Below are 25861 nucleotides of genomic sequence, written 5' to 3' on the forward strand. Positions count from 1 at the left end.
GCCAAGAACATAACTGACCTTTGAGAACCACAGGCTACAAGGATGAACCTCTGACAGTCATGTTTGCGTTACAAAACAAAAAGCCTTGACTGGCTCAAAGTTATCCTATCAAGAACAGACAACCTGACGTAAGTTTGACCAATAAGGTTCTTTCCCTTGAGAACTGGGATTCATAGATAATTAATTAATTTCTGTTGGTTCTTGAGGTGAGGCTAGGCGAGCTCGGATAGTCACGTTCCACTACATTCCCAGAGAAGCAGTGGAAGCAGGTCTGCAGAGAAGAATGAAGCAGCTCTGTAGAGTGAAAGAGATGGAAGAATGTGTGACCAGAGAGAAAAAGAGATGAGAAACTAGCTACTTGGCTTCTGTTAGTATTTTAGATCCCTCTTCCAGTCCTTCATGAGATCTATTTGCTCTTCGTGCTCTTGGGTTCTTTAAGATTATTTCCTTCAATAAATTATTATTAATTCATTAATTTTTTAAAAAGTTTATTTTATTTTGAGAGAGAGAAAGAGAGCATGAGCAAGGGAGGGACAGAGAGAGAGGATCCAGAGTGGGTTCGAACCCACAAACCATGAGATCATGACCTGAGCTAAAATCAAGATTTGGAAGCTCAACCACTGAGCCACCCAGGTGCCCCTATTAATCAATTAATTTTTGCATGAAGTTTCAGTGGGTTTCTGTTCCTTGCAGATACAAGAGGCTTGACTAAGAGTGGCTTCTTATCAAATAAGGTCTTCCATTCAGTAAACATGGATTGAGTTGGCTTCAATCCCATGGTGATTTGTGGATCCTACAAGTATACAGATAATGTACAAACAGAATGGCATTTATAGAAATAAAATAATATTTGTTAATAAAATTAATCTAGGTGATACCTTCTGAGCATCTTGTATCCCCACTGCGTTGAGAGTACTTAGCAGCTATTTCTATCAGCCAAACCTTTTGGAGTTAGGTTTTGTGGTAGGAGACAAACATGTATATTTCTTGGTCCTATAATGGAGATTATGTGGGCAGAGGAAGGAGGGACTAATTCTGCCTTGTTAGCAAAGGCAAGGCATTGAAGAGATAACATATGCCTGAATGGGCAGGAGTAGTGTCCTGGGCAAGAGAGAGGAAGAGCAGTGGGGCAGAGGGTAACAGGAGGGATAAGGCCTTAGAAAATTTTGTGCACATCTTGGTAGTCAGTCAATGCTTGTTAAAATGAATAACTGGCAAGCAGACAGGTAGGCAAGCAGTTTGTAAGATGACAATCACAGTTTATATTAAATTTTCCTTTTGGTTTTAGGTTTTCTTTTTCCATATATAAAAGACCATCAAAATGCCAATAGAGAGAGAGTCCCACTTAATCTTGGTCTGTTAAACTCAAAAGCTGTAAGTCTTTTAAGAATGTGGCAATTTTAGTTTAAGTGAAGATTTAAGGGCAATGTGAGTCCAATGAAAGCACCTAGCTGTATGGCTGTATGGCTTCATCCACTCAATGGACTTTTGACATAACTACTTATTGAAGGCTTGTGAAAATGCACAAAGTCGAAACTAAATATTACGAAAATCAGCACTCACTTTTGGAAGTGCATTGGCTGTAAAGAACTTGATTTTTGCAATCATTTGTCTTTATCATCCACAGCATCTTTTAGAAGATGCTAAGCTAAATGTGATCCTTGCTCTTTAGAGGCCAAAAGAAGCGACATAAATGTCAACAAGTCCACAGAGCATGCAGACATAATGGTAGATATAGAAATAATAACATTTGACAATAAAATTAATCTAGGTAATACCCTCTGAGGGTCTCGTATTCTTGCCGAATCGGGGGTACACAGCTGCCTTTTCTAAGAGCCAGGAAGCCTTCCGGAAGTAGCAGTGATCTTCGAAGTTCGCCAACAAGGGTCTCAGCTGTAGGGGTCACCTCTTCAGTAGATATGGTGGAAGTTTCCTTCGCGTTGACATTTGCCATCTACAATCGCCTTCTGCTCACGATTGGCTGGAACTCAGAATGAGTTCAAGATGAAAGATAAGAAGCGCTAAAGGCTTATTTTTTGGTGGCTCGAACTTCTTTGCTTACGTTAATTTTCATCACTGATTCGGCCATAGGTCCCCTCCCCAAACCAAACATGTCCACTCTAGAAAAAAAAGAGGCTCTTTTAGTCTGGGTACCGGGAGTGAACTTGTGTCTCTGAGGCTGGGGGCACCGAAAGGGGAGGAGGAGCTAGGAACTTCACAGAGACACTACCCTCCTGCACCCCGCCCTTCCTGGGGCGGGGGAGGGGAGGGACATTTCCCTTAAGTTCATTACTGCCAAGAAGAGACCAGTTCTCCGGGTGGAACTGGAAGAGTGGGTCGGGTGTGGGGGGACTGGGAAGACAGATTTCTAGGGGATTGGCAGTTAGTGGAGAAAGGGTCCCTGGCATCGCCCATAGCAGGGAGCAGCAGCCGGTTGGTAGACCTCCCAGCAGCTAAAGACCCCCGCAACCCCGGGAAGAGCGAGACCCACTTCCGGATTTGGAAACACTCCCTTCTGGCCCCTCCCAGTACCCGGTTACGGGGTCTCCGGGCGCATGCGTAGCACTCGTCCGCCGCTCTGGGACTGGCCCGACTTACCCTAAACAACTAATCTACTCCTCCCCCTCCCGCTCGGGGCGTACCATTCGCGTCTGGGGGGAGGCAACGTGCCCCAGGGTACTCAGAAACCTGCTCCCCTTCTTCAGACAGGGAGAAGGTAAGTTTGCCTCAGATTTTAAAAGTTCCAAGAATATGAAAACCTCAGAGGCCCGTCGCCGGGTGATAGCCCGACGCTCTCGGCTTTGCCCACAGCCCCGTACTCTTCCTTTGAGGGGCTGAACAAAGTGGCACGCCCGGATCCCAGCTGATCAGCTGCTGGGCTTTGGCGGCGGCTCCCCCGGGCGAGACCATTGTGACTCCTTAGGAGGGGTGTGTGAGGAGGGGAGGGGGCGGAGCGGCCATTGTCCGGTCAGCGCAGCCTTCGGGGGAGGGGAGCGTGACGGAGCGAGCGAGGCCCGGGGCTTCACAGCCGCCGCTGCTACGCCAGAGCCGGCGGGGGCCTCAGGTCCTTCCCAGCGCCGCCGCGTGGGACATCGCTCTGGCTGCGAGCGGCGGTGGGAGCTGCCGAGGGCGCCGGGTCTTCCCTCCTCCCCCGCGGTCCTCGGTTCACCCGCACGCCCCTCCTCCTCAGCTACCCTCCCTCTCCGCGCCTCCCCCGGCCCCCCCATCTCTGCAGGCCGAGTGGTGCGGCCCGCCTCCAGCTGACCGGCCTGGAATCCCGGCTCGGAGCCTCGGACTCGCGCCCGCCCGCGCGCCCGCTCCCTCCCCCTCCCCCCGCCCCGAGCCCCCCGACGCCGCCGCCGTAGTCGCCGCCGCCTCCTTCAAGCGGGGCCCAGGCCCAGCCGCCGCCACCGCTGCCGCCGCCGAGCTCCGCCGCCGCCGAGCACCATGGGAGACGCCGGGAGCGAGCGCAGCAAAGCGCCCAGCCTGCCGCCTCGCTGTCCCTGCGGCTTCTGGGGGTAAGTGCCCGGCCGGGTGGGGGTGGGGGCGGGGGCTGGGGGCGCTGGCGCGGGGGCTGCCCGGGCAGGCCTCGGGGCCGGGGGTGGCCGGAACCCTGGGGGCTGGGCCCTAGCCGGGCCTACAGGGAGGGGGCAGGGGCCGAGTCTCGGGGAGGGGCGCTGGGTGGGGAGCTGGAGGTGGGCAGAGAAGGCCCTGGCCCGGGTGCACTGCCACCCTCTGGGACTCTCCTGCCAGAGGTTTGGGCCAACAGGGGCCGCCCGGGCCACTGGTGGGGGGGGGGGCAGGGCAGCGGAGAGGGATGAGGGGGCGGTGTTGGCACCTCCGGGTGAAGCTGGGGTGCCCCTTCCCTTGGCATGTGGAGGCCAGCCCTCCCTCCCTGCCTTGGTATGAGTTGGTGCCCAGGCACCAGGAGGGTATTTCCTCTGACTTTTTCACCTCCCCCTCCCTCCTTGTCCCCCAGAGACTTGCATCATCACTTCCTAAATTATATCCCAGTGCCCTATTTGCTTTTAGGAAGCTGTTCACACGTCACCCATCTTTAAAAATCGAGCCCAGAGCCGAGTCTAGGGTAAAGTTATAAGAATATGGAGGTCTCCCCTTTATTTAAAACACATTTCAGGAGTTCTGTAAAATTTCCTTGTCCAAAAAATAAAAAACAAAAACCCAAAACACCCAACTCAAGTCAACCTGGCTTGGGAACGTGAGAGCCAGTTTGCTCAATTGGCTCAAATTCATCTCTCTCCATTTTTTTTTTTTTTTTTTTTTAATGATAAAAATATTTACATTGGCCAGCCTGCGTTATTACTTGACCATCCTGTTAGGGTGAAAACTGTGAGGTGGGAAATTAACTTTTTCACCTACAGTTACATTTTAAATTCTCCTTGTTAACACTTGGAGTTTTAGGGATTACCATCCCTCTTACCTAACAGGTGCCTCCATCCTATCTTATGACTCTAATTGTAGGGGAATTGGGAGACTTTGAAGGACTTTTGTGATTGATCCCTTTTTCCTCTATTTTCCAAAGACCTAGTATATTTCATAGTGTATAGAGGCAGTAAGGAAATGATTATTTCTGGTGAGAACATTTTGGAAAGATGTATTTAAGTATTTTATTTTTGCTATCCCCCAGATGTTAGGAATGGTTGAAGTACAGATTAAGTCTGGGATTTTTGGGAGTGAAGAGAAAGAAAGTGGATCTTAATGTAGATTTCTGTGGAATTTGTCAAATTGAAAGGTCGTGACAGAAATAGGCTCTCATTTTGTCCTCTTTTCTGCCTTTTCTTAAAAAAATACCTGGTGGAAAGATGTTAGTCAAAAATAAGTTATGGTATTAGCAAAAGTTGTGAAGATGTGAAAATATTTTAGGTTTTATAGTCTTCCTAATAATTGGGTTGTCTGCTAAGTGCTTTCCTGGACAATCTAATTCCCACAGAATCTTAGGAGGTACAACCATTATCCCACTATAGATGAGGAAATTGAGGCTTTGAGAAGTGGATAACTTGCCCCTTGTATGCAGTGAGTGTAGGGTGGAGCTGGTGAGCTCGTCAGAGTGCTTAGTACCATCACGTTTATGACATCAGTCTGCTGCCCTGGAAAAATCTGGTGTCACAAGCCTCTGATTGTAACTCATAAGAAGACATGTGGCTCAAAGAAAGTAGCTGCCAATGGCAACTAATGCCCAGGATGTATCAGGGAGAGGCTTGTTTCCTGGCAACAAGTTTGTCCTTGGGACCATTATCTTGAGCAGAACCCTTATCGAAAGACTTATGTCAAGACATAGAAACTAAGGAAATGGAATAGCCTTTTACTTTTAGGCTGCAGAGTTCTGAATAATGCCAAGAAAGTTTGATAGTTGCTGGGAGGATTAGTGAAACTGGTATCATACTTGACCTATAAGCAATCAGTCCTGCTTTTTTGATACTTTCAATCTGGCCCTTTTTAATGAACTGCAGTTTGCCTGATAGGAGTTGTGAGCACAAAACTAATATTTTTATGTTGAAAAGTGTTCTTTTTAATGTGTAATGTTTTAACCTTTTCTAAAGGAGTTTGTAGGTACCTGTGTAGTTTGCATTCTATACCAAAGTGTAATGATATTGCTGCAGAGTTTTATCATGACTGACTCCGAACCGAACATGTATTTCTTACTGTATGGGCCACATTCATACTATGTTCATTAAGTAACCTTGAATGTATTCAACGAATAATTGAGTGTCTCTGGTATAATGGTGGACAAGGGGGCACTGGCCCCGTCTTCTGGGAGCAGAAGTAAAGTGTCAGAATAAAGTATGTTAGGATTGGTACAGGGTGTAATGGCAGGGGCGCTTACCTAGTTGAGGTGGAGGTAGAGGAAGGTAGCCTGGAGTAAGTGACACCGGCCTAGGCCTGCAGGAAGGGTAGGGGAGAATGGAATTAGAAGAGTTTCTTTCAGGTGGAGGGGATAGCATGGGTGAAGTCCTCCACATTTGAGGAACTTAAAAGTTCATTGGAGTTGACTGGTAGATTGTGAAGGGCAGTTTGCTAGAGATGAGGGTGAGATGGTGAGAGCAGTTGGTGATGTAGGGCTATGTAGGTAATGCCTAGGTCTTTGGACTTTTATCTTGAGTTCACTCAGGAACTATTGAAGAACTTTGAACACGTAGTGGCGTGATTTTCTTTAACGTGAAAGATTGGATGATGTTGAGAGGGGTCTGGGTGTGTGTGTATATGAATGTGGTGTTTTTATGTTCGTGGGGTATTACTAGAGGTACAGAAGTCTTATCAGGAGGAGTAATCCAGACCAGGGATGATTGGGGCCTGCACCTGTGTGGTAGCTAGACAGAATGGAGAAAAGTAGAAAGCTGTGAGAGCCATGCAGTAGGTATCTTGTGCCTTTTTCTTTCATGAAAATGAAGGTGAGTGTGTTACCTGAAAACTTCAGTCAGCATTGCATTCTGTGGAAGCCATAGGTCTGTAAAGTCAGCTAGCCACAGCCCTTTGCAGAGGAGCCTCTTAGCAGAATGTTCTGGCACCAGTAGACTGAAGGCAGTTCCTTTAAGATTGCTCTTAAGTTACTTAGGCTGCCAGACTTGCTGCCTGGCATTGTCCAGTCAGGACACCAGTCAGTGGGGCTTGCTTAAACAAGAGAGCTGTGAGGTCTTTTTTGTGGGAATGCAACAGTTAGAAAGTAGAATGACAAGAGGAGCACACAATGCAAATGTGTGAGTATTTGGAATAAGGAAAGTTTCTACTTCTCTCCCTCTTGGTTTATGTTGTTTAATTGTGGGCATGGAATTAAGTTACTGTTCTACGGAGAGACCATCTCTCCACTGGGAAACTTTGCTACCTTGGAAATTGTTGAAGATTTACCTCTTTACAAAAGTTGAAAATTGTGTGGTGTGTACAGTGTTTTTAGAGTTAATGATCATAAACCATTTTTTTCCCTGAGGTATGTACTTAAAACTTTTAGTGAAATATGAGCATTTTCTTGGCTAATTTTTAGGCATTCCGTAGTCCTGCGAAAAACATACTAGTTTGTAATAATCAAACCTGAAATGAAATAGTATTTTAAAATAATAAAAATATTATTTTAGAAATAGTATTTTAGAAATATATACATACACAAAAGCACTTTTAAATGATATGGGTATAAGTGTTACTAGTTGAAGTTGCATTTTAAGTTGTTTAGATGTTTAAAATGTACCGAAACGCATAGATTCTTTACAGGCATTTTCAAACGGTGTTGAAAGAACAGACTTAGAAATATTCTAAAAAAGAGAGGAAGAAGAGGGGTGCCTGGGTGGCTTTGTAGTGCCCAACTCTTGATTTCATCTCAGGTCATGATCTCGCGGTTTATGGGATTGAGCCCTGAGTCAGGCTTTGTGCTGACAGTGAGGAGACTGCTTGGGATTCTTCCTCTCTCTCTCCCTCTGCCCCCACCCTGCTGACTCTCTCTCCCTCAAAATAAATAAAATAAACTTTAAAAAAAGAGAGAGGGAGAAGACTTAAGACACTAATGTGCTGACTATATTATAGGATAAGAAAAAAAGATAATTAGGTAAGAAAAAATGGACTTTTTTCAAATTTTATTTACCAAGTATAAAAATCAAGTACTGATATTTTGCTTTTACAATTGGAGACAATCTGTTGTAATATTATGGAAACTTTGGGAACTACTATTTCTTTCATAAATTAGTTTAAAGTATAGTTGACAAATGTTCAGTCTTGTTCTTTGGGAATAATGGAACATTTAAATGTGGGTTTTAGGGGCACCTGGGTGGCTCAGTCGGTTGAGCATCCGACTTCGGCTCAGGTCATGATCTCATGGTCTGTGAGTTCAAGCCCCGTGTCGGGCTCTGTGCTGACAGCTCAGAGCCTGGAGTCTGCTTCGGATTCTGTGTCTCTGTCTCTCTCTGCCCCTCCCCCACTCATGCTCTCTCGCTCTCTCTCTCTCTCTCCAAAATAAATAAACATTAAAAAAAATTAAAAAAAAATAAATGTGAGTTTTATTTGGTAAACTATTCATTGTTTTTGATAAAAAATAAGCTCCTTTTTTTTTTTTTAATTTTTTTAATGTTTATTTATTTTTGAGACAGGGAGAGACAGAGCATGAACAGGGGAGGGTCAGAGAGAGGGAGACACAGAATCTGAAACAGGCTCCAGGCTCTGAGCTGTCAGCACAGAGCCCGACGTGGGGCTCGAACTCACGGACCGCGAGATCATGACCTGAGCCGAAGTCGGCCGCTTAACTGACTGAGCCACCCAGGCGCCCCAAAAATAAGCTCTTCTTAACGAACCATGTGATAAAATAAATGTTACATGGATGAATTTTCTTTAGGGAAATAGATTTTATTAGGATTTTATTTTTGTGATCTGTTCTGTTGAAGCATTTTATTTCACCAACTAGATCTGCTAGATAATAATGTATTTTAAATAAAGATGGGGTTAGGCAGAGATGAAGAGTAATCTCACAAACTATATTCCATTTCTGAAGAGGTTACTAGTAGAAAGTTGATAGAACATAAAAGATGATTTGTTCTATTCCATTTCACTTTTGGGAATAACAAGGTGTTGACTAGTTAGTTGAATAAAATCTGTCTCTTTCTCCGCACCCCCCCCCCCCCCCCCCGCCCCGATCCCAGGCTGGGGAATTGATGTAGAACCCTGTTTCTGTCACTTTGTGAGTCATCTGGCTAGTGTGCCTGGTTCTGAACAGTGTGTGGCCCTTGGTTCTTCAGTCTCAGTCTCCCAATTTAGAACATGTTGCCACGCTTCAACCAGCTTAACCTGGGCTTTCAAGTTCATGTGAACACAGCATGAATTACTAGTTAATCAGTAGAATGATTATTTCAGTGATGTCACTAATTATCCCTCGATTATAAAATTCCCTTAAACGTTACCTTAAAAACAAAACAGCTCATTTGTGCAGTTTTACTTTGTGTCTTTCAGTATTATGTGCACCTGAAGATGCAGTGTGATGTAATGAAGTATTCACTGTGTGTTTGTCTACTTGCCCCATTTTCCTGATTATATTTGGGTATTCAGAAAACATGAAATTGTCCCTTTGATTTGACGGAACACAGGGAGTTTATATATTTTTTTGTTAAGGAAAACATGGTCTTTGTTTACTTTGGTTTGAAGCAATAGCTTTTTAAATTCAGATTCAGTTAACATATAGGACATACTTCTCTTTTGGTATCATCCTCTTCTCCCATTCACCCTCCTCCTCCTCCTAAAAAGGAGAATCCAGTAGTTTAAGTTGTACTGAAAAGTTTTGACTAAAATTCTTCTTAATCCTTAATAGTATTAAAGTTAACATTAATTTTCACAGACTAACCTTTTCCTAGGTAGAAAAATCAGAAGGCTAAGGATCTTTTGAAATGAATAAAATCTTTTTTTTTATTTTTTTTTTTATTTTTGTTAATTTATTTTGGGGAAGGGAGAGGCAGGGAGAGAGATAGAGAATCCCAAGCAGGCTCTGCGCTATTGGCATAGAGCCCAGTGTGGGGTTCGATCTCAAAAACTGTGAGATCATGACCTGTGCTGAAATCAAGAGTTGGATGCTCAACCGACGGAGCCACCCAGGTGCCCCTGAATAAAGTCCTTAAAAAAAAAACAACACCCAAGCATATTTAGTATTTACTGAGAGCAGAGTACTAAGACAGTGAGAACTAATAGGATTTGGATTTTTTTAAAATCTTGTTTTTTTTTAATGTTTATTTTTGAGGGAGAGAGAAACAGAGCATGAGCAGGGGAGGAGCAGACAGAGGGGGAGACACAGAATCTGAAGCAGGCTCTAGGCTCTGAGCTGTCAGCACAGAGCCCTGACGTGGGGCTCGAACTCATGAACCATGAGATCATGACCTGAGCTGAAGTCCAAGTCCTAACCAACTGAGCCACCTGGGCACCCTTATGATTTGGATTTTTATTAGATCCTAAAAAGGTTGTGTGCAAACCGAAGGGAAGTTTTGGAATCCGGCAGTAATCATAGATAAAGATTGACGTTAAAAATTCCTTTTTTTTTTTTTTTTGAAGAAAGGTAAAGTTTGGTATCTCAACAATGCCACGTGTAGGAAGTGACTGGTCACACTCCAACACTTGTATAATTTTAATGAGGCACTTGAAAAATCTTCCAGATTCAGGCTTGTTGGGTAGTGTCAGGCTTGTGGGACTTGTGTGAATGGTTGGTGAAAGAGGGACTTCAGTCCAACTGGGTGGATGACACTAATGTCATTCAGTTCTGCTAGGGGCTTTGAGAAACAGGCTGATCTTGCTCTGGGCTGGGTCTCCATGTAACAAGATTATGCTGCTGAATGAAATATTTTAGATATAAAGAAGAAATTTTCTGTATGTGTTAAATGCAGAAGAGAGGTTAAACAGCTTCATTTGAAGTTTTAAAAACCAGAATCTGAGAACAACTTCTAGAATTGTGCTGTGCAATACGGTAGCTACTAGTTACATACAGCAATTTAAATTCATACTAATTAAAATTAAATAAAATTTCGGTTCTTCAGTTGCAGTAGCTACTTTTTAAGTAGCATTTAACTATCTCAGTAGCTAGTGGCTACCCTATTGGGGAACACATATATAGAATACCTCAAACTCCCAGAAAGTTCTTTTGGACAGTGCTCATCTAGAACATTGACCTGACAGCCAGCCAGGATTTTCAAGCCTATTTGTTTTTCCTCCTCAGTTTTGTTGAGCTATAATTGACATTCAAGCTTATTTTGTGAGTTCTCCAGACCCCTGTTTTCTTGTCTTCTGAAAATGAGGGACTTGTCTAATTTAGCTCTAAGTTGCTTTCCAGCTCTAATATTTTATTTTCATTGGGGGAAGCAATGCTATTGTTAATTCAGATTACTGGGAAGTGCTCCTTTGCTCAGTTTTGGGAATTAAAATGTCAGTACAAGTTAGTCCATAATTTGAACATTTTTTTTTTCATGTTAGCTTTTGAGTCAATCATCTTTGCTCTTTTCTTAGCACTATTAAACTGGGAACCTCAGAGACCCATACAGGGAGGTGTTGGGCTAATAGAGAATCAGTTTTTTTTTTTTTAGTGAGAGACTTTTTGAAGGTATTCACCTTGGACTCTGACTTTTGTGGAGGAATATTTAGTTTTACAAATGTAAATCTCATATGGCAGTTTTTGAAATGTGATTGGGAATAAGTGCATTGGATTTTCTGGTAAATTCAAGTTCCCACGTACAGAAAAACTTGGAATGTATTGGAATATCCAGAAGCATTGGGCAAAACCAGGCTAAGCGAATGGTACAAGATAAATGAAAATGCCTTGTCATCCTTGAGGCCAGGGGACAGAATTGCAAGCAGTGCCGGACATCTGAAGTTGTGGCTGCAGTTGTTAACCAGAGGAGGGAAGAATACAGTAGGAAGAAGGTGCAGTACTGGCTACTAATTGCATCAATTCCTTCAACTGTACCAGATGTCCTGTATCATAGGCAGGTGTGATTAAGGCAGAAGAATGTCCTGGGAGAGGTCATTAATGGAGTTTGCTATCACCCTGGCTGTGGGTGATTGGTGGGTGAGGGGGATAGGAGCAGACCACGCCATAGCATTTTGTGTTTCTAATTTGTGGACAGGCTCTAGTTAGCTGCATTGCCGCCTCATTGATGACCTGGCAAAGAGTGAGGTTGGTGATGCACTTGGGACATTTGGGGGGAGTGCCTTTTCTCATTTCTTTCTGTTCAAGTGGAATGGTGTGGAGTAACAGTTGTTGATGTCTTCCCTATTTCTTGGACTCTTACACATTGGTAAGTTGAAGTGCCTTTATATAAAATAATCACTCTCAGCCACACTTCTTGGAAGGAGAAGTATTCTGACCATTCAAAAGTATCACAAATATTCTTTCTGCAGTCAGGTTCTTATGCCAGGCATTTGATTTTCTCTCGCATGCTTATGTTGGTAGAATTTCTGAACATAGTGTGAAGTTTCTGTAGCTTATAGTACCTAGCTGGAAGAGTGGGGGCAGGAATTTGGAGAACACAGTGGGGGTGGAGGGCTTTGCTGAGCATATTTGTGCTTTCAAAGTCTGCTTATTTCATTCAGGTCATTGTTTTTTCAATTTTCAGCCATTTCTACGGTGCCGTATATGAATAGATGTGCTGGCAAGTTATAGCCTGAAAGAATTTTTTTTAATGTAATGAGTGAGATACAAAGTGGGTTGAATAATACAGTCATTCTTAAACTGGCCAGAAGTATATTAACTGGCAAAAAATAATGAAAAACAAACTGGAGGTGGGAGAAGGTGTGGTATATTTCATTTTTAAAGAATTAATGTTTTTTTATTTATTTTTGAGAAAGAAAGATGGAGAGCAAGCAGGGGACAGGGAGGGAGGGAGACAGCATCCCAAGCAGGCTCTGCACTGTCAGTGCAGAGCCCAACGTGGGGCTTGAACCCACAAACGAAGAGATCATGACCCCGAGCCAAAGTCAGATGCTTAACTGACTGAGCCACCCAGGAGCCCCAGGTGTGGTATATTTCAGTGTGAACTGTTTCTAGTTTTGTTATTTCTAGGTTTCTGTCCTTGGGGAGGCATGGATGGTATTATTTGTTTTCTTCTTTAGATGCCACTGAAATCCAGAAAACCAGGTTTTTCAAGTCTTTGTGTGTTTGCATATGAAACTTTGCGCGTGTATATAAAATCCTCATAGTTTATGACTTTACATAGCTTTATGTAGTTTGTCTTTTGAAATAATACAAAGCCGTGCTACTCACCTTTAAAAATAAAGGAATGTTCTTGATGTTGATCCACAGAAATGTTTGGTTAGGGGAACTTTTGTTGATTGGGGGGATGTGTTCATGTAATCTTTGAGGCCTATATTCCTTGTTTCCTGTGGGTAAGTCACTATTAATTGGCTCTCCCTGTCTCCATGTCACCCCTCTTCTCCACCCCCCACTGCCAGTGAGAGGTATTCAAACCATGTTTTTTTTTTTTTTTTTGGTAAGGCTAATATTTTTCTTCAGTGCATATTAGGTGGGATCTAATCAAGAAACTGTTGCTGTGATTTAAATGATAAAAATACGGTCTTGAATGAAAGTATGGAGACTGGATGGTATATATGTGAGTCTCTTTAGGCGTTTATGATCTCAGTGTCAGTATGGATTAGTTTAGAAAATGATAACCATGAACAGTCTACTCAGTGGAAGTATATGTCCCTACAGACTGCATTCTCTCACCCTTGGTTTTCAACTATTTAGTGATTTGGTATTCTGATCTTAGTGGAAAGCCCCCTGGGTTTACCTGAATAGTTTTCATTACTTACATGGTATGTTGTTTCGGTTGGAGCTAGGGACTAGGAAGAATGGATTGTGTTTGTTTCGTTTTTAAAAGTCACTGGATAGATATGTATCACAATAGATTTGGGGCTGAGTTGGAGCAGGAAGGACACAGAAGGTGGTTAAGAGGAAGACTGCAATGTGAGAGGGATGATGATGGGGGAATGTGAATGGAAGTGGAGTGGTGGTCATTAGGAATGAAGATGTTCTGTGGTCACTATTTTCTACTCAAAATATGAGAGGTGGTCGCATCTGTAAAGGCTAGAGAAACTAATGTGAACAGGTGGTGGGTAGGATTAAAGAAAACATTCTGTCTTCCCTTGAAGTGCAGGGTGTGAGTCCCCTGGGGTCTTGCAGGGAAGCGTTAAAGATCAGAGGGTAAGAGCTGTGGTGCAAATTCCGGGCTAAAGTTTAGTGGAAACAGCAGCAGCTTTTGGCAAATTCGTGTTCCGTCTGTTAGAACCTCATGGGCTCTTTCTTTTTTTAAGCTTAAGGACACCTTTTCAGCCTGTTAAAGGATAGTGCTTCATGGTATCTCTTTGCAGCAGGCCATGGAGATTCCATCTACCTTCTTCATTCCTTTACTGGTATTGTCACAACCAACTCCATCTCTTGAGACTGATTGTTCTTTTCCCTTCTCAATCCCCAAGCCTGATGGAGAGTTCAGCAAAGTCTCACCCATCTTTACTTGCTGTTCACTAACTTTACTTGCTGTTCTTGGAAAAACAACTCTCATTAAGCCTTACTCTTTAAAAAGATTTTGCAGCTAGTACTTATGGGGGAGGTTACATTAAATGTTAAAGAGTTTACTAGTAGTGCTGCCTGGGGAATAAGACCTTTCTCATTTGCTGAATGGCTAATGAAATGTACTCTCTTATCCAATCCAGGCTCTTCCAAGGGCATGCTGATCTATTATCTCCAGAAAACCAACTGAGTTCAGCAGGCATGGGCTTTGGAATTAGAATCCTGAGTTTAAAACCTGACTGTGAAACTTTCTGCTTGACTTTGGGTAGTTTACCTCTCTGCCTTTTTAACTTAAAAAAAAAAACCAAAACAAACAGACTACCTTAGAGTTGCTTTGAGGTTTAGTGAGCTCTAATGCCTGTCAAGCCCTTGGCACAGTGCCTGACTGTGGTAATTACATTTATTAAAGGCTAACTTCCCAGCCTTGAATGAAGGAACATTGGTGGTAGATTAGTAGAGGCAGAACTATCTTACTTAACTGAGCATTTGCATTAATGGCAGGCTCCAGATCAGTGTTACCTAGTTAGTTGATGAGGTTTCTGACCAGCCTTTGGCCAGTTTGGCTATTTTCCAAGGCCAATCTCTTGTTCAGTAAGCATTTGTTGAGTGCTCTTATTGTGGGTCTAGAGGCATGATATACTCTGCTCTGGCTTCTGCCCTAAAAAAGCTCATAGTCTAGAAGGGGATGCAGACCGATAAACTGACCAAATACCATGAGGAAAGTGCTTTGGGGGGATCATCACAAAGTGATGTGAGCATTGACAGGGCATCCTGTTGAGACTGGGAGTGGAGGATGGCCAGGAGGGCTTTTCTGAGGAGATGGTGCTTAAGCTGGGTATAAAATGCTGGAGGAACAGCTTGTGCAAAGGCAGAGAAAAGTGAGAAAGCATGCAGAATTGAGAGAATTGTAGATACAGCTCGGTATTTTAGCTGCAGTATATGTGAAGCTGAGGAGATAGGCAGGAGCCAGTTATGAACATTCTTGATTGTCATGCAGTTGAGTTTAGATTTTATTCTGGAAGCAGTTGGGACCATTTAAGGATTTTAAGGGTGATGACATGGTATTTATGTTTCAGAAAATAACTGGCAGCAGTGTGGAGAATTGGAGGGCATAAGCATTGAAGCAGAGTCCAGTTAAAGCATTTAAACCTTTTTGGGCCATGGATCCTTTTTTATAATTGGATGGAGACCATGGATCTCTTCTCAGAATAATACATAAAATAAAACACCTGTGATTATGAAGGAACCCAATTAGATCTAAACACACTTCTATCCACAGACTGTGGGGTCTGTGGACCCAAGATAAAGCAACTGAGTGAATGCTGTAGTAGGAGAGCTAAGAATGAATCTAGGCTGAAATCTGAGTATTTTAGTCCATTCAGGGGATTATAACAAAATACCACAGACTGGGTGGCTGATAAACAATAAAAATTTATTTCTCATAGTTCTGGAGGCTGGAAGACCAAGATCAAAGCACTGGCAGATTCTAAGTCTGGGGAGAGTCAGCTTCCTCATTGATGATGCTGTCTTCTCACTATACTCTTCAGGTAGCAGAAGGGATAAGGGATCTCTTCAACCTCTTTTATAAGGGCACTAATCCCATTCATAAGTGCAGCGCCCTCATAAGTCATAGCTCATTTCTCTCTAGCACTAAATGATTTTCCATTATTTGGATGTGCCACAGTTTATTTATTCACCTACTAAAGGACATCTTGATTGCTTCCAAGTTTTGGCCGTTATGAATAAAGCAGCCCTAAACATTCATGTTCAAGCTTTTTTGTGGACATAGTTGTCAGCTTGGTACATACCAAGGAATGTGATGGCTGGATTATGATAAGAGTGTGTTTAGTTTTATAAGAAACTGCCAAACTATTTTCCAAAGTGATTGTACCATTTTGCATTCCCAGCAAGAGCAGTGAATGAGTGTTTCTGTTGCTCCACATGCTTATCAGCATTTGGTGTTGTCAGTGTTTTGCATTTTGGCGTTTTGTTTTGTTTTTTTTTTTTTTTTTGAGAGTGAGAGAAGAGAAAGCGAGTGTGTCCAGTGGGGAGCCCGATGTGGGGTATGATCTCACCACCGAGATCATGACCCGAGCCAAAACCAAGAGTCGAATGCTTAACTGATTGAGCCACCTAGGTGCCCCAAATTTTGGCCATTCTAATAGATGTGTAGTGGTATCTTATTTTAATTTGCAATTCCCTTGTAATAAGTGATGTTGAATATTGAGGTGTTTATTTGCCATCTGTACATCTTCTTTGGTGAGGTATCTGTTCGGGTCTTGGTGAGATATCTGTTTAGGTCTTCTGCCTGTTTTTTCATTGGGTTTGTTTTCTCATTGTGTTTTAAGAGTTCTTTGTGCATATTGGATGCAGTCCTCTGATTATCAGGTACCTCTTCTGGAAAATTTTTCTCCCGGTTGTATTCTCATTTTCTTAAGTTTGGTGATTTTTATGTATAGCTCGATGATTGTTTTCATATGTATACAAGTATATAACCACCACCTACTCAAATTGACAAATAGTACATTTCCAATATCCCAGCAGGAGTCTCCTTGTTCCCTACCTCAGGTGATTCCCCCAACCTTATCTGACTTACCACTATAGGTTAGTTTTGCCTGTTTTTGAATTTTATGTAATGGGAATATATAGTATTTCTCTTTTATGTATGACTTTTTCCTTCTCGGCGTTATGACTATGAGATTCATCTACATTTGTGTAGAGAGGTAATGATTTTTCATTGGTTTGTGGTATTCCATTATATGATAGCATAATTTACCCATTCCACTTTTTGGAGCTTTTTGGAGCTTTTTGGTTTGGGGGTATTATTAATAATGTGGCTGTGAACGTTTTTGCATGTGCCTTTTGGTGGACGTAAGCACTCATTTCTCTTTGGGTATATACCCAGCAGAAGAATTTTTGGATTATAAAGTGTATGTATATGTGTTTAGATTTAGTAGATATCGCTAGTTTTCTAAAGTATTTTTATCAATTTACACTCCCACCACCAGTATATAAGAGTTCTGGTTATTCCACATGTTCCTTAGTACTTGATACTGACTGTGTCTTTCATTTTAGTTGTGTGTAGGGTTATTACATTATGGTTTTTAATTTGCATTTCCTTGATGACTAATGAAATTGAGCAACTTTGTTGGCGATTTGGCTAAACATCAGTGAGAGGCATTTATTCAAACCTTTTGCTTATTTTTCTCTTGGGTTGTCTGGTTCTTTAAATTCATTTTTAGGAATTCTTTATTCTGGATACAAGTCCTTTTTCAGATGGCACGTACACTTTCTTATATAGTTTTGCAATATCTTTGAATTTCTTTTTTTAAATTACAAAAGGAACACATTCATATAATAGAAAATTCAAATAACAGAAATGGTATACAGTATATATTCATTTGTATATGGGTATACTCCCTTCTACACCATACCCAGAGTTCCACTTTCTAGTGAGAATCATAGCTAAGTTTCTTGAGTATCCTTCCAGAAGTTTCCTGTGCATATATCACATTATTCTTTTTTCTAACACAAGTAGTAGCACATTACACCTTATTTTGTAACTTGCTTTTTTTTTTTAAACTGTATTTTAGAGTTCTTTTCAAGTTAGCATATACATTTCTACCTTCTTTTAAATGGCAGCACGGTATCCCAATAGGTGCATAAACTAAAATTTAACCAGATTTTCTAGTCAATACTTGATGGTGGTTGTCATTATTATTACTATGCTACAAAAAATGGTATAGGGTATGTTGAATTGTAGGGCTTATGGATCATCTAAATGTGAAGTAACTTAGGTGTCTGAAGTTTGGGAGGGAAGGTGAACCATGGCTGCACCATTTAGGGTGACATGGGTACATAGGTCATAGCTGAAGCCAGGTAGGGTCACCTAGAAAGTGTTGTTAGACCAGTGGTTCCCTCTGGAGTAGAGATGGGGTTGTCAGAATCACTTTAGTAACCTTTCTAGAACACATTACTGCTGCTTCCCCCAGCTCCAGTTTATTGTGTCCAAGGTGGAATCTGGGCAATTCTTGCCTTTTTTCTTCCGTCCTTTGGTTACTGCTCCTGTGTGTAACTTTCATTTAAGATCCAGTTGTATAGGGTGAGAAGATAGTTGAGGATGAAACCTTGGTAGATACAAGTAGAATAAGAGGAGTTTGAGATGGGGATGGATGGAGAGATCGAAATCAGGTGAGTGTGGGGTTACCAAAACCAAAGGGATAGTTCAGTGCAGAAGTGGCAGTCGGGTCATGCTGCAAAGAGTGGCCAAATGAGATGATGATTGAGACTTCTCTGCTGCTTTAAAGTGCTAAGGATTTAAATAATACTTTTTTAGACATGTGCATCTCAGCAGTGTTCTGGCTGAGCATGGTACCAAGATACCTTTTGTGAAAAATCGCCATAATTACATCCCACATGTACTAGAAATTAACAACTTCTGTTAATGATCCAAGAATCTGATGATCAGGAATTAAGAAACTTTTCTGGGATCTGTTTACAATTTTTGTTTCTGTTGATTATTTTACAGTAACAGATTACTTAAGATTTTATGTTAGATTTAAAAACAAAACTTGAGGGGCGCCTGGGTGGCGCAGTCGGTTGAGCGTCCGACTTCAACCAGGTCACGATCTCGCGGTCCGTGAGTTCGAGCCCCGCGTCGGGCTCTGGGCTGATGGCTCAGAGCCTGGAGCCTGTTTCCGATTCTGTGTCTCCCTCTCTCTCTGCCCCTCCCCCGTTCATGCTCTGTCTCTCTCTGTCCCAAAAATAAATAAACGTTGAAAAAAAAAATTTTTTTTTAAAAACAAAACTTGAACTACCAATTTAGGTTTGAAGAAATACTTATAACCTCTAAGTTCTGGTGGGAAAGGTTGCACTCACCTCATCTGTCTTGATATTTTACTTAGTTTTATAGATTTAATCTTCTTGTGTAAGCTTCTGTTTTTCTATGAAGAAGTCTTTTTTATTTAGTCCAGACTTCCATCCTTGTAAATATTCAGATATCTTTTCTAAAGTGTTCCAGTTGAATGTGATGTCTTTTTGAAGTACCTCTGTGTCACTGAAAAAACACTTTATTCTTCCTCCTTTCCTCTTCCACTCTTTTCTTCAAGCGGGTATAGGTTAGGGTAAGGTAGAATGAAACCAGTCATAAGGGAGGTGATGAAATCTATTTCTTAAAAATTAAGCTAAATATATATTTAGGAAAAATCAGCTGAGGTATGAAGTAAAATTGAGGGGGCAGGTAAATTTCCTGGCTGATACTGATTTATACCATTTCATTCATGATTATGGGTTGTATGTGTCAGTATTGACACAAGAAGGACATATTAGTCTACGCATAGTGTGATTGAGAGGTAAGGTCAGATTGATACTATGAAAATATTATTTTGCTGCCTGTTATTTTCTGCAAAGTCTTTAGTTTATTTAGCTATATGACTACTGTATTAATGACTTTAAGGAATTTTAAGCTTTTGAACATTTAAACTGTGATCAAAGGCAGTTGGATCATTTGAATTTATAGATGAACTCTTATTAAGGTACAGTTGTGTACACCATTGTGTTAATGGTAAATATTTTAATAAGTATACTGGCAGCTTGCCATTGATTCATTTTAGACTATCCCAGGTCAGGAGGGTGAGGTTGATGCTGTTTTGACTCCTTGGTGTTTTACAACATGGAGACACATAGGAAGGCCCAGGGCTGCAATATGGGCAGTGGCTGAATCAGCAAATGAGGACAACTTGCTGTATTTTAACCCAGAAAGATTAGAAAGTTGGTGCTTGGGCTCCTGGCTCAGAATTAGATGCATCTTTGAAGTGCTACTTCTACTGCTATTTGTTTTAGCTGAAACCTTGGGATTGAAAATTTTTGGACATGGTCTTATGTATTATTGAGTGGAAAAAGTAAGTTTCAATTGCTTTGTTCCTCATCAATTTTTTTTTTTAATTGAGACACAGTTCACACACCGTAAAATTCATTATTTTAAAGTGTACAATTTAGTGAAATTTAGTATACTCACAAAGTTGTGCAACCATCACTGCTATCTATAGTCTGTTAACATTTTGCTTTATTTGCTTTCTATCCCTCTATCCGTCTATTAATCCATTTGATTTTTTTATTTTCCAAGTAAAGTGTAGACCTTGGTACTTTACCTTCAAACACTATGACATGCATGTTATTAACTAGAGTTTAACATTTCCTTTTTATTTTGAAGTACAATATACATTGAAAAACATAAATCTTGAGTATATTAACATGAGTTTTGACAAATGCATATACCTGTGTAGCCCAAATCTCTATCAGGATATATACATATTTTAGCTGGATTATACCATATTACATGTTGCTCAGACTTCAGAAAGCTTCCTCATGTCCCTCTCCAGTCAGTCTGTCCTCCCAACCCCCCTTTCTGTTTCCTTCCTCAGGCAGTCACTGTTTTAATTTTTTTTTAATGTTTTTATTTATTTTTGAAAGAGAGAGAGACAGAGCATGAGCGGGGCAGGAGCAGAGAGGGAGGGAGACATAGAATTTGAAGCAGGCTCCAGGCTCTAAGCTGTCAGCACAGAGCCCGATGTGGGGCTCGAACTCACGAACTGTGAGATCATGACCTGAGCTGAAGTCGGACGCTGAACCGACTGAGCCACCCAGGTGCCCCATTAATTTTTTTTTAATCCTCCACTGTGGATTAGCTTTGCCTGTTTTTCAAGTCATGTAAATGGAATCATATGGTATGTACTCTTTCTGCTAAAGGGTCTTTGACTCAGTGTAGCGTTTTTGATATAGGTCACTGTTGTATGTAGCAGTAGTTTGTTCCTTTTTATTATTGCATAACTTTAAATAGCATTCCACTATGTGACTGTACCACCATTTTGTCTATTCTGTTTATAGACACCCTAATTTGCTTTTTAAATTTTTTTTTTCAACGTTTATTTATTTTTGGGACAGAGAGAGACAGAGCATGAACGGGGGAGGGGCAGAGAGAGAGGGAGACACAGAATCGGAAACAGGCTCCAGGCTCTGAGCCATCAGCCCAGGGCCTGACGCGGGGCTCGAACTCACGGACCGCGAGATCGTGACCTGGCTGAAGTCGGACGCTTAACCGACTGCGCCACCCAGGCGCCCCGCTAATTTGCTTTTAAAATTTTTTTTTTTTTCAACGTTTATTTATTTTTGGGACAGAGAGAGACAGAGCATGAACGGGGGAGGGGCAGAGAGAGAGGGAGACACAGAATAGGAAACAGGCTCCAGGCTCTGAGCCATCAGCCCAGGGCCTGACGCGGGGCTCGAACTCACGGACCGCGAGATCGTGACCTGGCTGAAGTCGGACGCTTAACCGACTGCGCCACCCAGGCGCCCCATGCTTTTTAAATAATAACAATACAAAAATCAATTACCAGCAAGCATGACATCAGGAAATAGACTAGAATAGATTGTGGTTTTCTTAAGAAAAACCCTTTGTATTCCAGCTTTGCTTTTTCTAGTTCCCTTGATTTGATTTTAGGTATAGTTTTGGAGATGCTCTAGCCTCATGAGCACCCCAGTTCCAAACCATCTCATCCATTATGAATTGATTTCTACTAGGGGATGATTTTAAAAATCTTAATGCATTTAGGTCACTGTGCCCTATTATGGTGATTAATTATTATTGCTTTTGAAGATGAAGTGTGCCTTTCTTGTGATCCAGTTTTGTAAAATCGTACCCTTCTCCCTGAAACCAAAGACAGTACTAAGAACTAATATGAGAGTTTATGTGGCCTAATATGTGGCCTGCTGTATTCCTGTTTAGAGACCAGTGTTAGCTTAATGACTTGATGTTTGAGCCTGTTTTTTGCAATTAATCAACATTTTCCAATTTAAAAATCTCTATTCCTCACAATCATCGGTAAATCAGATAACTGTCTCATGTTCCCTTAACATTTCCAGACCTCTGATAATTTTTCTGTCATCAGTGTTTCTTCCATCTCTCCTCTCCCTGAAAGTGATTGGAACATACAATAAAAGTTAAAAGATGTCTAACTAATGTTTAATATAATAAGATTATTTCTTTTTTTTAATGCTTTTATTTGAGAGATAGAGAGACAGAGCGAGCATGAGTGGGGGAGGGGCAGAGAGCGAGGGAGACACAATCCAAAGCAGGCTCTAGGCCCTGAGCTCGACATGGGCTCGAACCCACGAACTGTGAGGTCATGACCTGAGCTAAAGTTGGACGCTTAACCGACTGAGCCATCCAGGCGCCCCAGTAAGATTATTTCTTAACTTTGCATGTATTATATTGCTTTAAAAATAATTCTCTCTTCTTCATCTCCTGCCCTTCAAGTTGTTCTCTATTATTAATAGACACGTGACACAAGGGTGATCCTTTGGTCATTTTCATTAATCTGTTTTATGTGTTATTTCTAAATTTACTAACCCATACTTAATATTTTTCTATATTTACCTAGTTTTATATCAGTTCATTTTGTATCTCTATTTGTTTATCTCTATTTTCTTATGAGGGATGTAAGCGAAATTGGAGTATTAGGGTTTAGTAAAGAGAAAAACCTGAATCTGAGATTATAGGACTCTAATAAATGATGTTTTGTAATAAACTTTGTAATAAACTTTGATAGTTAAACTTGCTGAACACTCGTGTTTCTGTCCTTTTAGGAAATCTGATAAGCTGAGGGTTGGGAAGGGCTCCCTGGAAGCACTTATAGATAACAGTGAGTTCTCAACATTTAATGATACATGGCAGAAAAGCCTAAACAAAACCCTGTGATAATTTCAAAACCTTGTAGCTTTCTTTGTGGTGATTTCCTTTCCACTTTGGTACTTTACTTGATGTTAATTACCAGAAGCAGAGCAAAGTATTCTGAATTTTATCTTTTCCTTATCTGTCTCCTGATGGAATTTCTTAGGAGGAAGGAATTGGTTTAAAGAGAAGAGGTTAGAGATACGGATAGTTTATGAAAACTTAAAGATACTCAAAGGAGGAATTATTTTCTTTTCTGCTCTGCATCTTTGTGATTTGATTTGCTTCCACACTCTTTCATATAAATCCGATCATCTTGCCAGTTTTCTTGGGGTTGGGAGTGTGGCAGAGGCCCTGAGAACAAAAACCCTGGGAAACGGTTTGCAAGATGCCTTGACAGAATTGCTGGAGGTGTGGAGGGAAGTTCTAAAATTGTTTTTATCTTACCTAGTACTCTTCAAAGCTTGAAAGAAGGAAGACAAAGCAGTTTCACAGTCCTCCACCCCTTTGTTGGGCACTGTGCTAACTGGGAGTGCCCCATTTTGCAGCATGTGGCTAGAGGGATAAGAAAGAGATACAAGGTGGAGGGAACATAGGCTGAACTCGTTTTCTTCTCCTCCTCCTCCTCCTCCTCCTCCTCCTCCTCCTCCTCCTTTTTTAGAGAGAATGAATGAGAGAGAGCGTGTGCCCATGAGCATGTGGGGAGGGGGTGTGGGGGGTGAACAGAGAGAGAGTTTTTTTTTTATGCAACTCCATGTTTATTGCAGCATTATTTACAATAGCAAGATATGGAAACAACCCAAGTGTCCATCAGCAGATGAATGGATAAAGAAAATGCAACACACACACACACACACACACACACACACACACACACACAGAGGAATATTATTCAGTCATAAAAAAGAATGACATTTTGCCATTTCTGATAATATGGGTAGATTTTGATGACATTATGCTAAGTGAAATAGTGACTTCACTTATATGTGGAATCTGAAAAAAAGAAGAAAAGCAAGAATAAAAAATCAAGTCTATAGATATAGAGTATAGCAGATTGGTGGTGAGTGTGGGGTAGGCAAAAGAGGTAAAGGGAGCCAAAAGATAACAAACTTTTGGTTATAAAATAAATATCATGAGAATGTAATATACAGCATGGCAAGTATAGTTCGTAATACCATCTTGCCTATCTGAAAGTTGCTAAGAAAGTAGATCTTAAAATTTCTTAACAAAAAAAAAAAAAAAAAACAAATTCTTACCACAAGAAAAAAATCGAAGTATGTATGATGATGGGTGTTAACTATACTTATTGGGGTAATCATTTCACACTATATGCAAATATTGAATAATTATGTTTAATAACATAATGTGACAAATATAATGTTGTATGTCAACTATACGTCAATTAAAATATTTAGTTTATAATATCAGCTGGAAATTTTATTTAATTCTTTACAAGGATTTAATGACATGCATGAACCATCTTTCTTTTACGTATGCCCACATACATGTGCATGAGACACTAAGATAACAAAATTAAAACACAGCAAATTATAATTTATAGACAAAAATGCATTTATTGAAATTATAGAAGAAAATGTGCCCAATATGTAAAACTTGAAGAATTGAGTAATTAAAAAATAAAAGGAAGTCTAGTGGTAAAAATAACAAATTGGTAACAATATCTTGTAATAATGATAAATGTTACATGTTGATATTAGAAATATTTCACATTCAACATTATTTGAATCTTCAAAAATTAGTTTTCAAAGAACTGTGCAAAATTGGGGATTTAAGGCTTTGTGACTGAGAAAACTTTTATCAGAAGAACTCATATGTTTAGAAAACAGAAATTTTAGGATATAACAGATAATGTGAGAGGAAAGACATGTAAATAACACTAATCCAAAACTCAGGTAAATATTCCCAGTGCGGTTTCTCTGGAGGATTTTGGAAGTATGGAAACCATCTTTTTTCCCCTCATGATTATTGAGGAATGCTACTGGCCTATGTTGATTAGGTGATAGGGTCACTACTGTTCTGTAGAGCACAAAACCATTTTGCTCAATAACTCCTGTTTTTAGCTTTTGGTTATTATTTTTAATGTGGACTGTAGTTTTGTACACAGTTTCAGGTTCTGAGAGAATTTACCATGATACCTAATTTTTTAATCTTCTTATTATATGGTAATAAACTCCATGAAACATGAACTTTTTGGCGAAAATTAAAGTATGAATAACTCACTTAGGATGCTATACTTAAGTTTAGGATGACAGTATACAATCATGTGAACACTTCTCTATCTAAGATTACTTATGTTAATCATCGTGTATTAATAGGACAGTATTTATTGGCCTTTAGTTCTGTCTAGAAGTCTTTTTTTTTTTAATATGAAATTTATTGTCAAATTGGTTTCCATAACAACACCCAGTGCTCATCCCAACAGGTGCCCTTGAGAGAGAGAGAGAGAGAGAGACAGAGACAGAGAGAGACAGAGAGAGAGGGAGAGAGAACCTTGGGAGAGAGTGTGGAGAGTGACTCCACACTTGATGCAGAGCTCATCTCAGGGCTCCTCGTGGGGCTTGATCTCACGACCCTGAGATCATAACCTGAGCCAAAATCAAGAGTTGGACGCTTAACGGACTGAGCCACACAGGTGCCCCTAAACTCATTGTTAAAAATAGGTGCCCATTTAGGGGCTGACACCATCCTTTATTCTCTGAAAGCATAATTAAGAGTGGCATTTGCTATCATTCTTACTTTCTTTAAAACAATTTTTTTTGTTTATTTATTTTGAGAGAGAGAGAGAGAGAGAGAGAGCGCACACTGTGAGTGGGGGAGGGGCAGAGACGGAGGGGGAGAGAGGATCTGAAGTGGGCTCTGCACTGATAGCAGAGAGCCCGATGCAGGGTCTCAGCTTCTGAAATGTGAGATCGTGACCTGAGCCAAAGTCAGACACTTGACTGAGTCTGAGTTAAATGCCTTTAACATTTTTTTTTTTTAATCTTTATTTATTTTTGCGAGAGAGTGGAGGGGATGGGGAGGAGCAGAGAGAGAGGGAGACCGAGGATCTGAAGCAGTCTCTGCGCTGACTGCAGCTAGCC

General features: G+C 41.0%; 1 protein-coding gene and 1 long non-coding RNA gene across 6 annotated transcripts in view; one reads left to right on the forward strand and one right to left on the reverse strand.

Moving 5' to 3' along the window:
* Positions 1–1235: 1235 nt before the first annotated feature.
* On the reverse strand, positions 1236–2941 carry LOC123608317. Of its 2 annotated transcripts, none has more exons than XR_006717189.1 (2): positions 2643–2941; positions 1236–2120 (listed from the first exon to the last, which is right to left on the reverse strand). It is a non-coding gene; the product is annotated as an uncharacterized LOC123608317 (long non-coding RNA). The 2 variants fall into 2 exon arrangements; XR_006717188.1 differs by lacking the exon at positions 2643–2941 and adding an exon at positions 2533–2612.
* A 23-nt stretch (positions 2942–2964) lies between these two features.
* ZFAND3 (zinc finger AN1-type containing 3) overlaps positions 2965–25861 on the forward strand; it is a 325725-nt gene continuing 302828 nt past the window's right edge. For 3 of the 4 annotated variants that reach the window (XM_045498055.1, XM_045498059.1, XM_045498060.1), the window contains exon 1: positions 2965–3518. In XM_045498055.1, coding sequence (XP_045354011.1) covers positions 3448–3518 — 71 coding nt within the window. In that variant the 5' untranslated portion in view covers positions 2965–3447. The remainder of the gene's footprint in view (positions 3519–25861) is intronic. The other variant, XM_045498058.1, reaches the window with a different exon arrangement.

This window comes from Leopardus geoffroyi, chromosome B2, assembly GCF_018350155.1.
Source record: "Leopardus geoffroyi isolate Oge1 chromosome B2, O.geoffroyi_Oge1_pat1.0, whole genome shotgun sequence".
NCBI classification, from domain to species: domain Eukaryota; kingdom Metazoa; phylum Chordata; class Mammalia; order Carnivora; family Felidae; genus Leopardus; species Leopardus geoffroyi.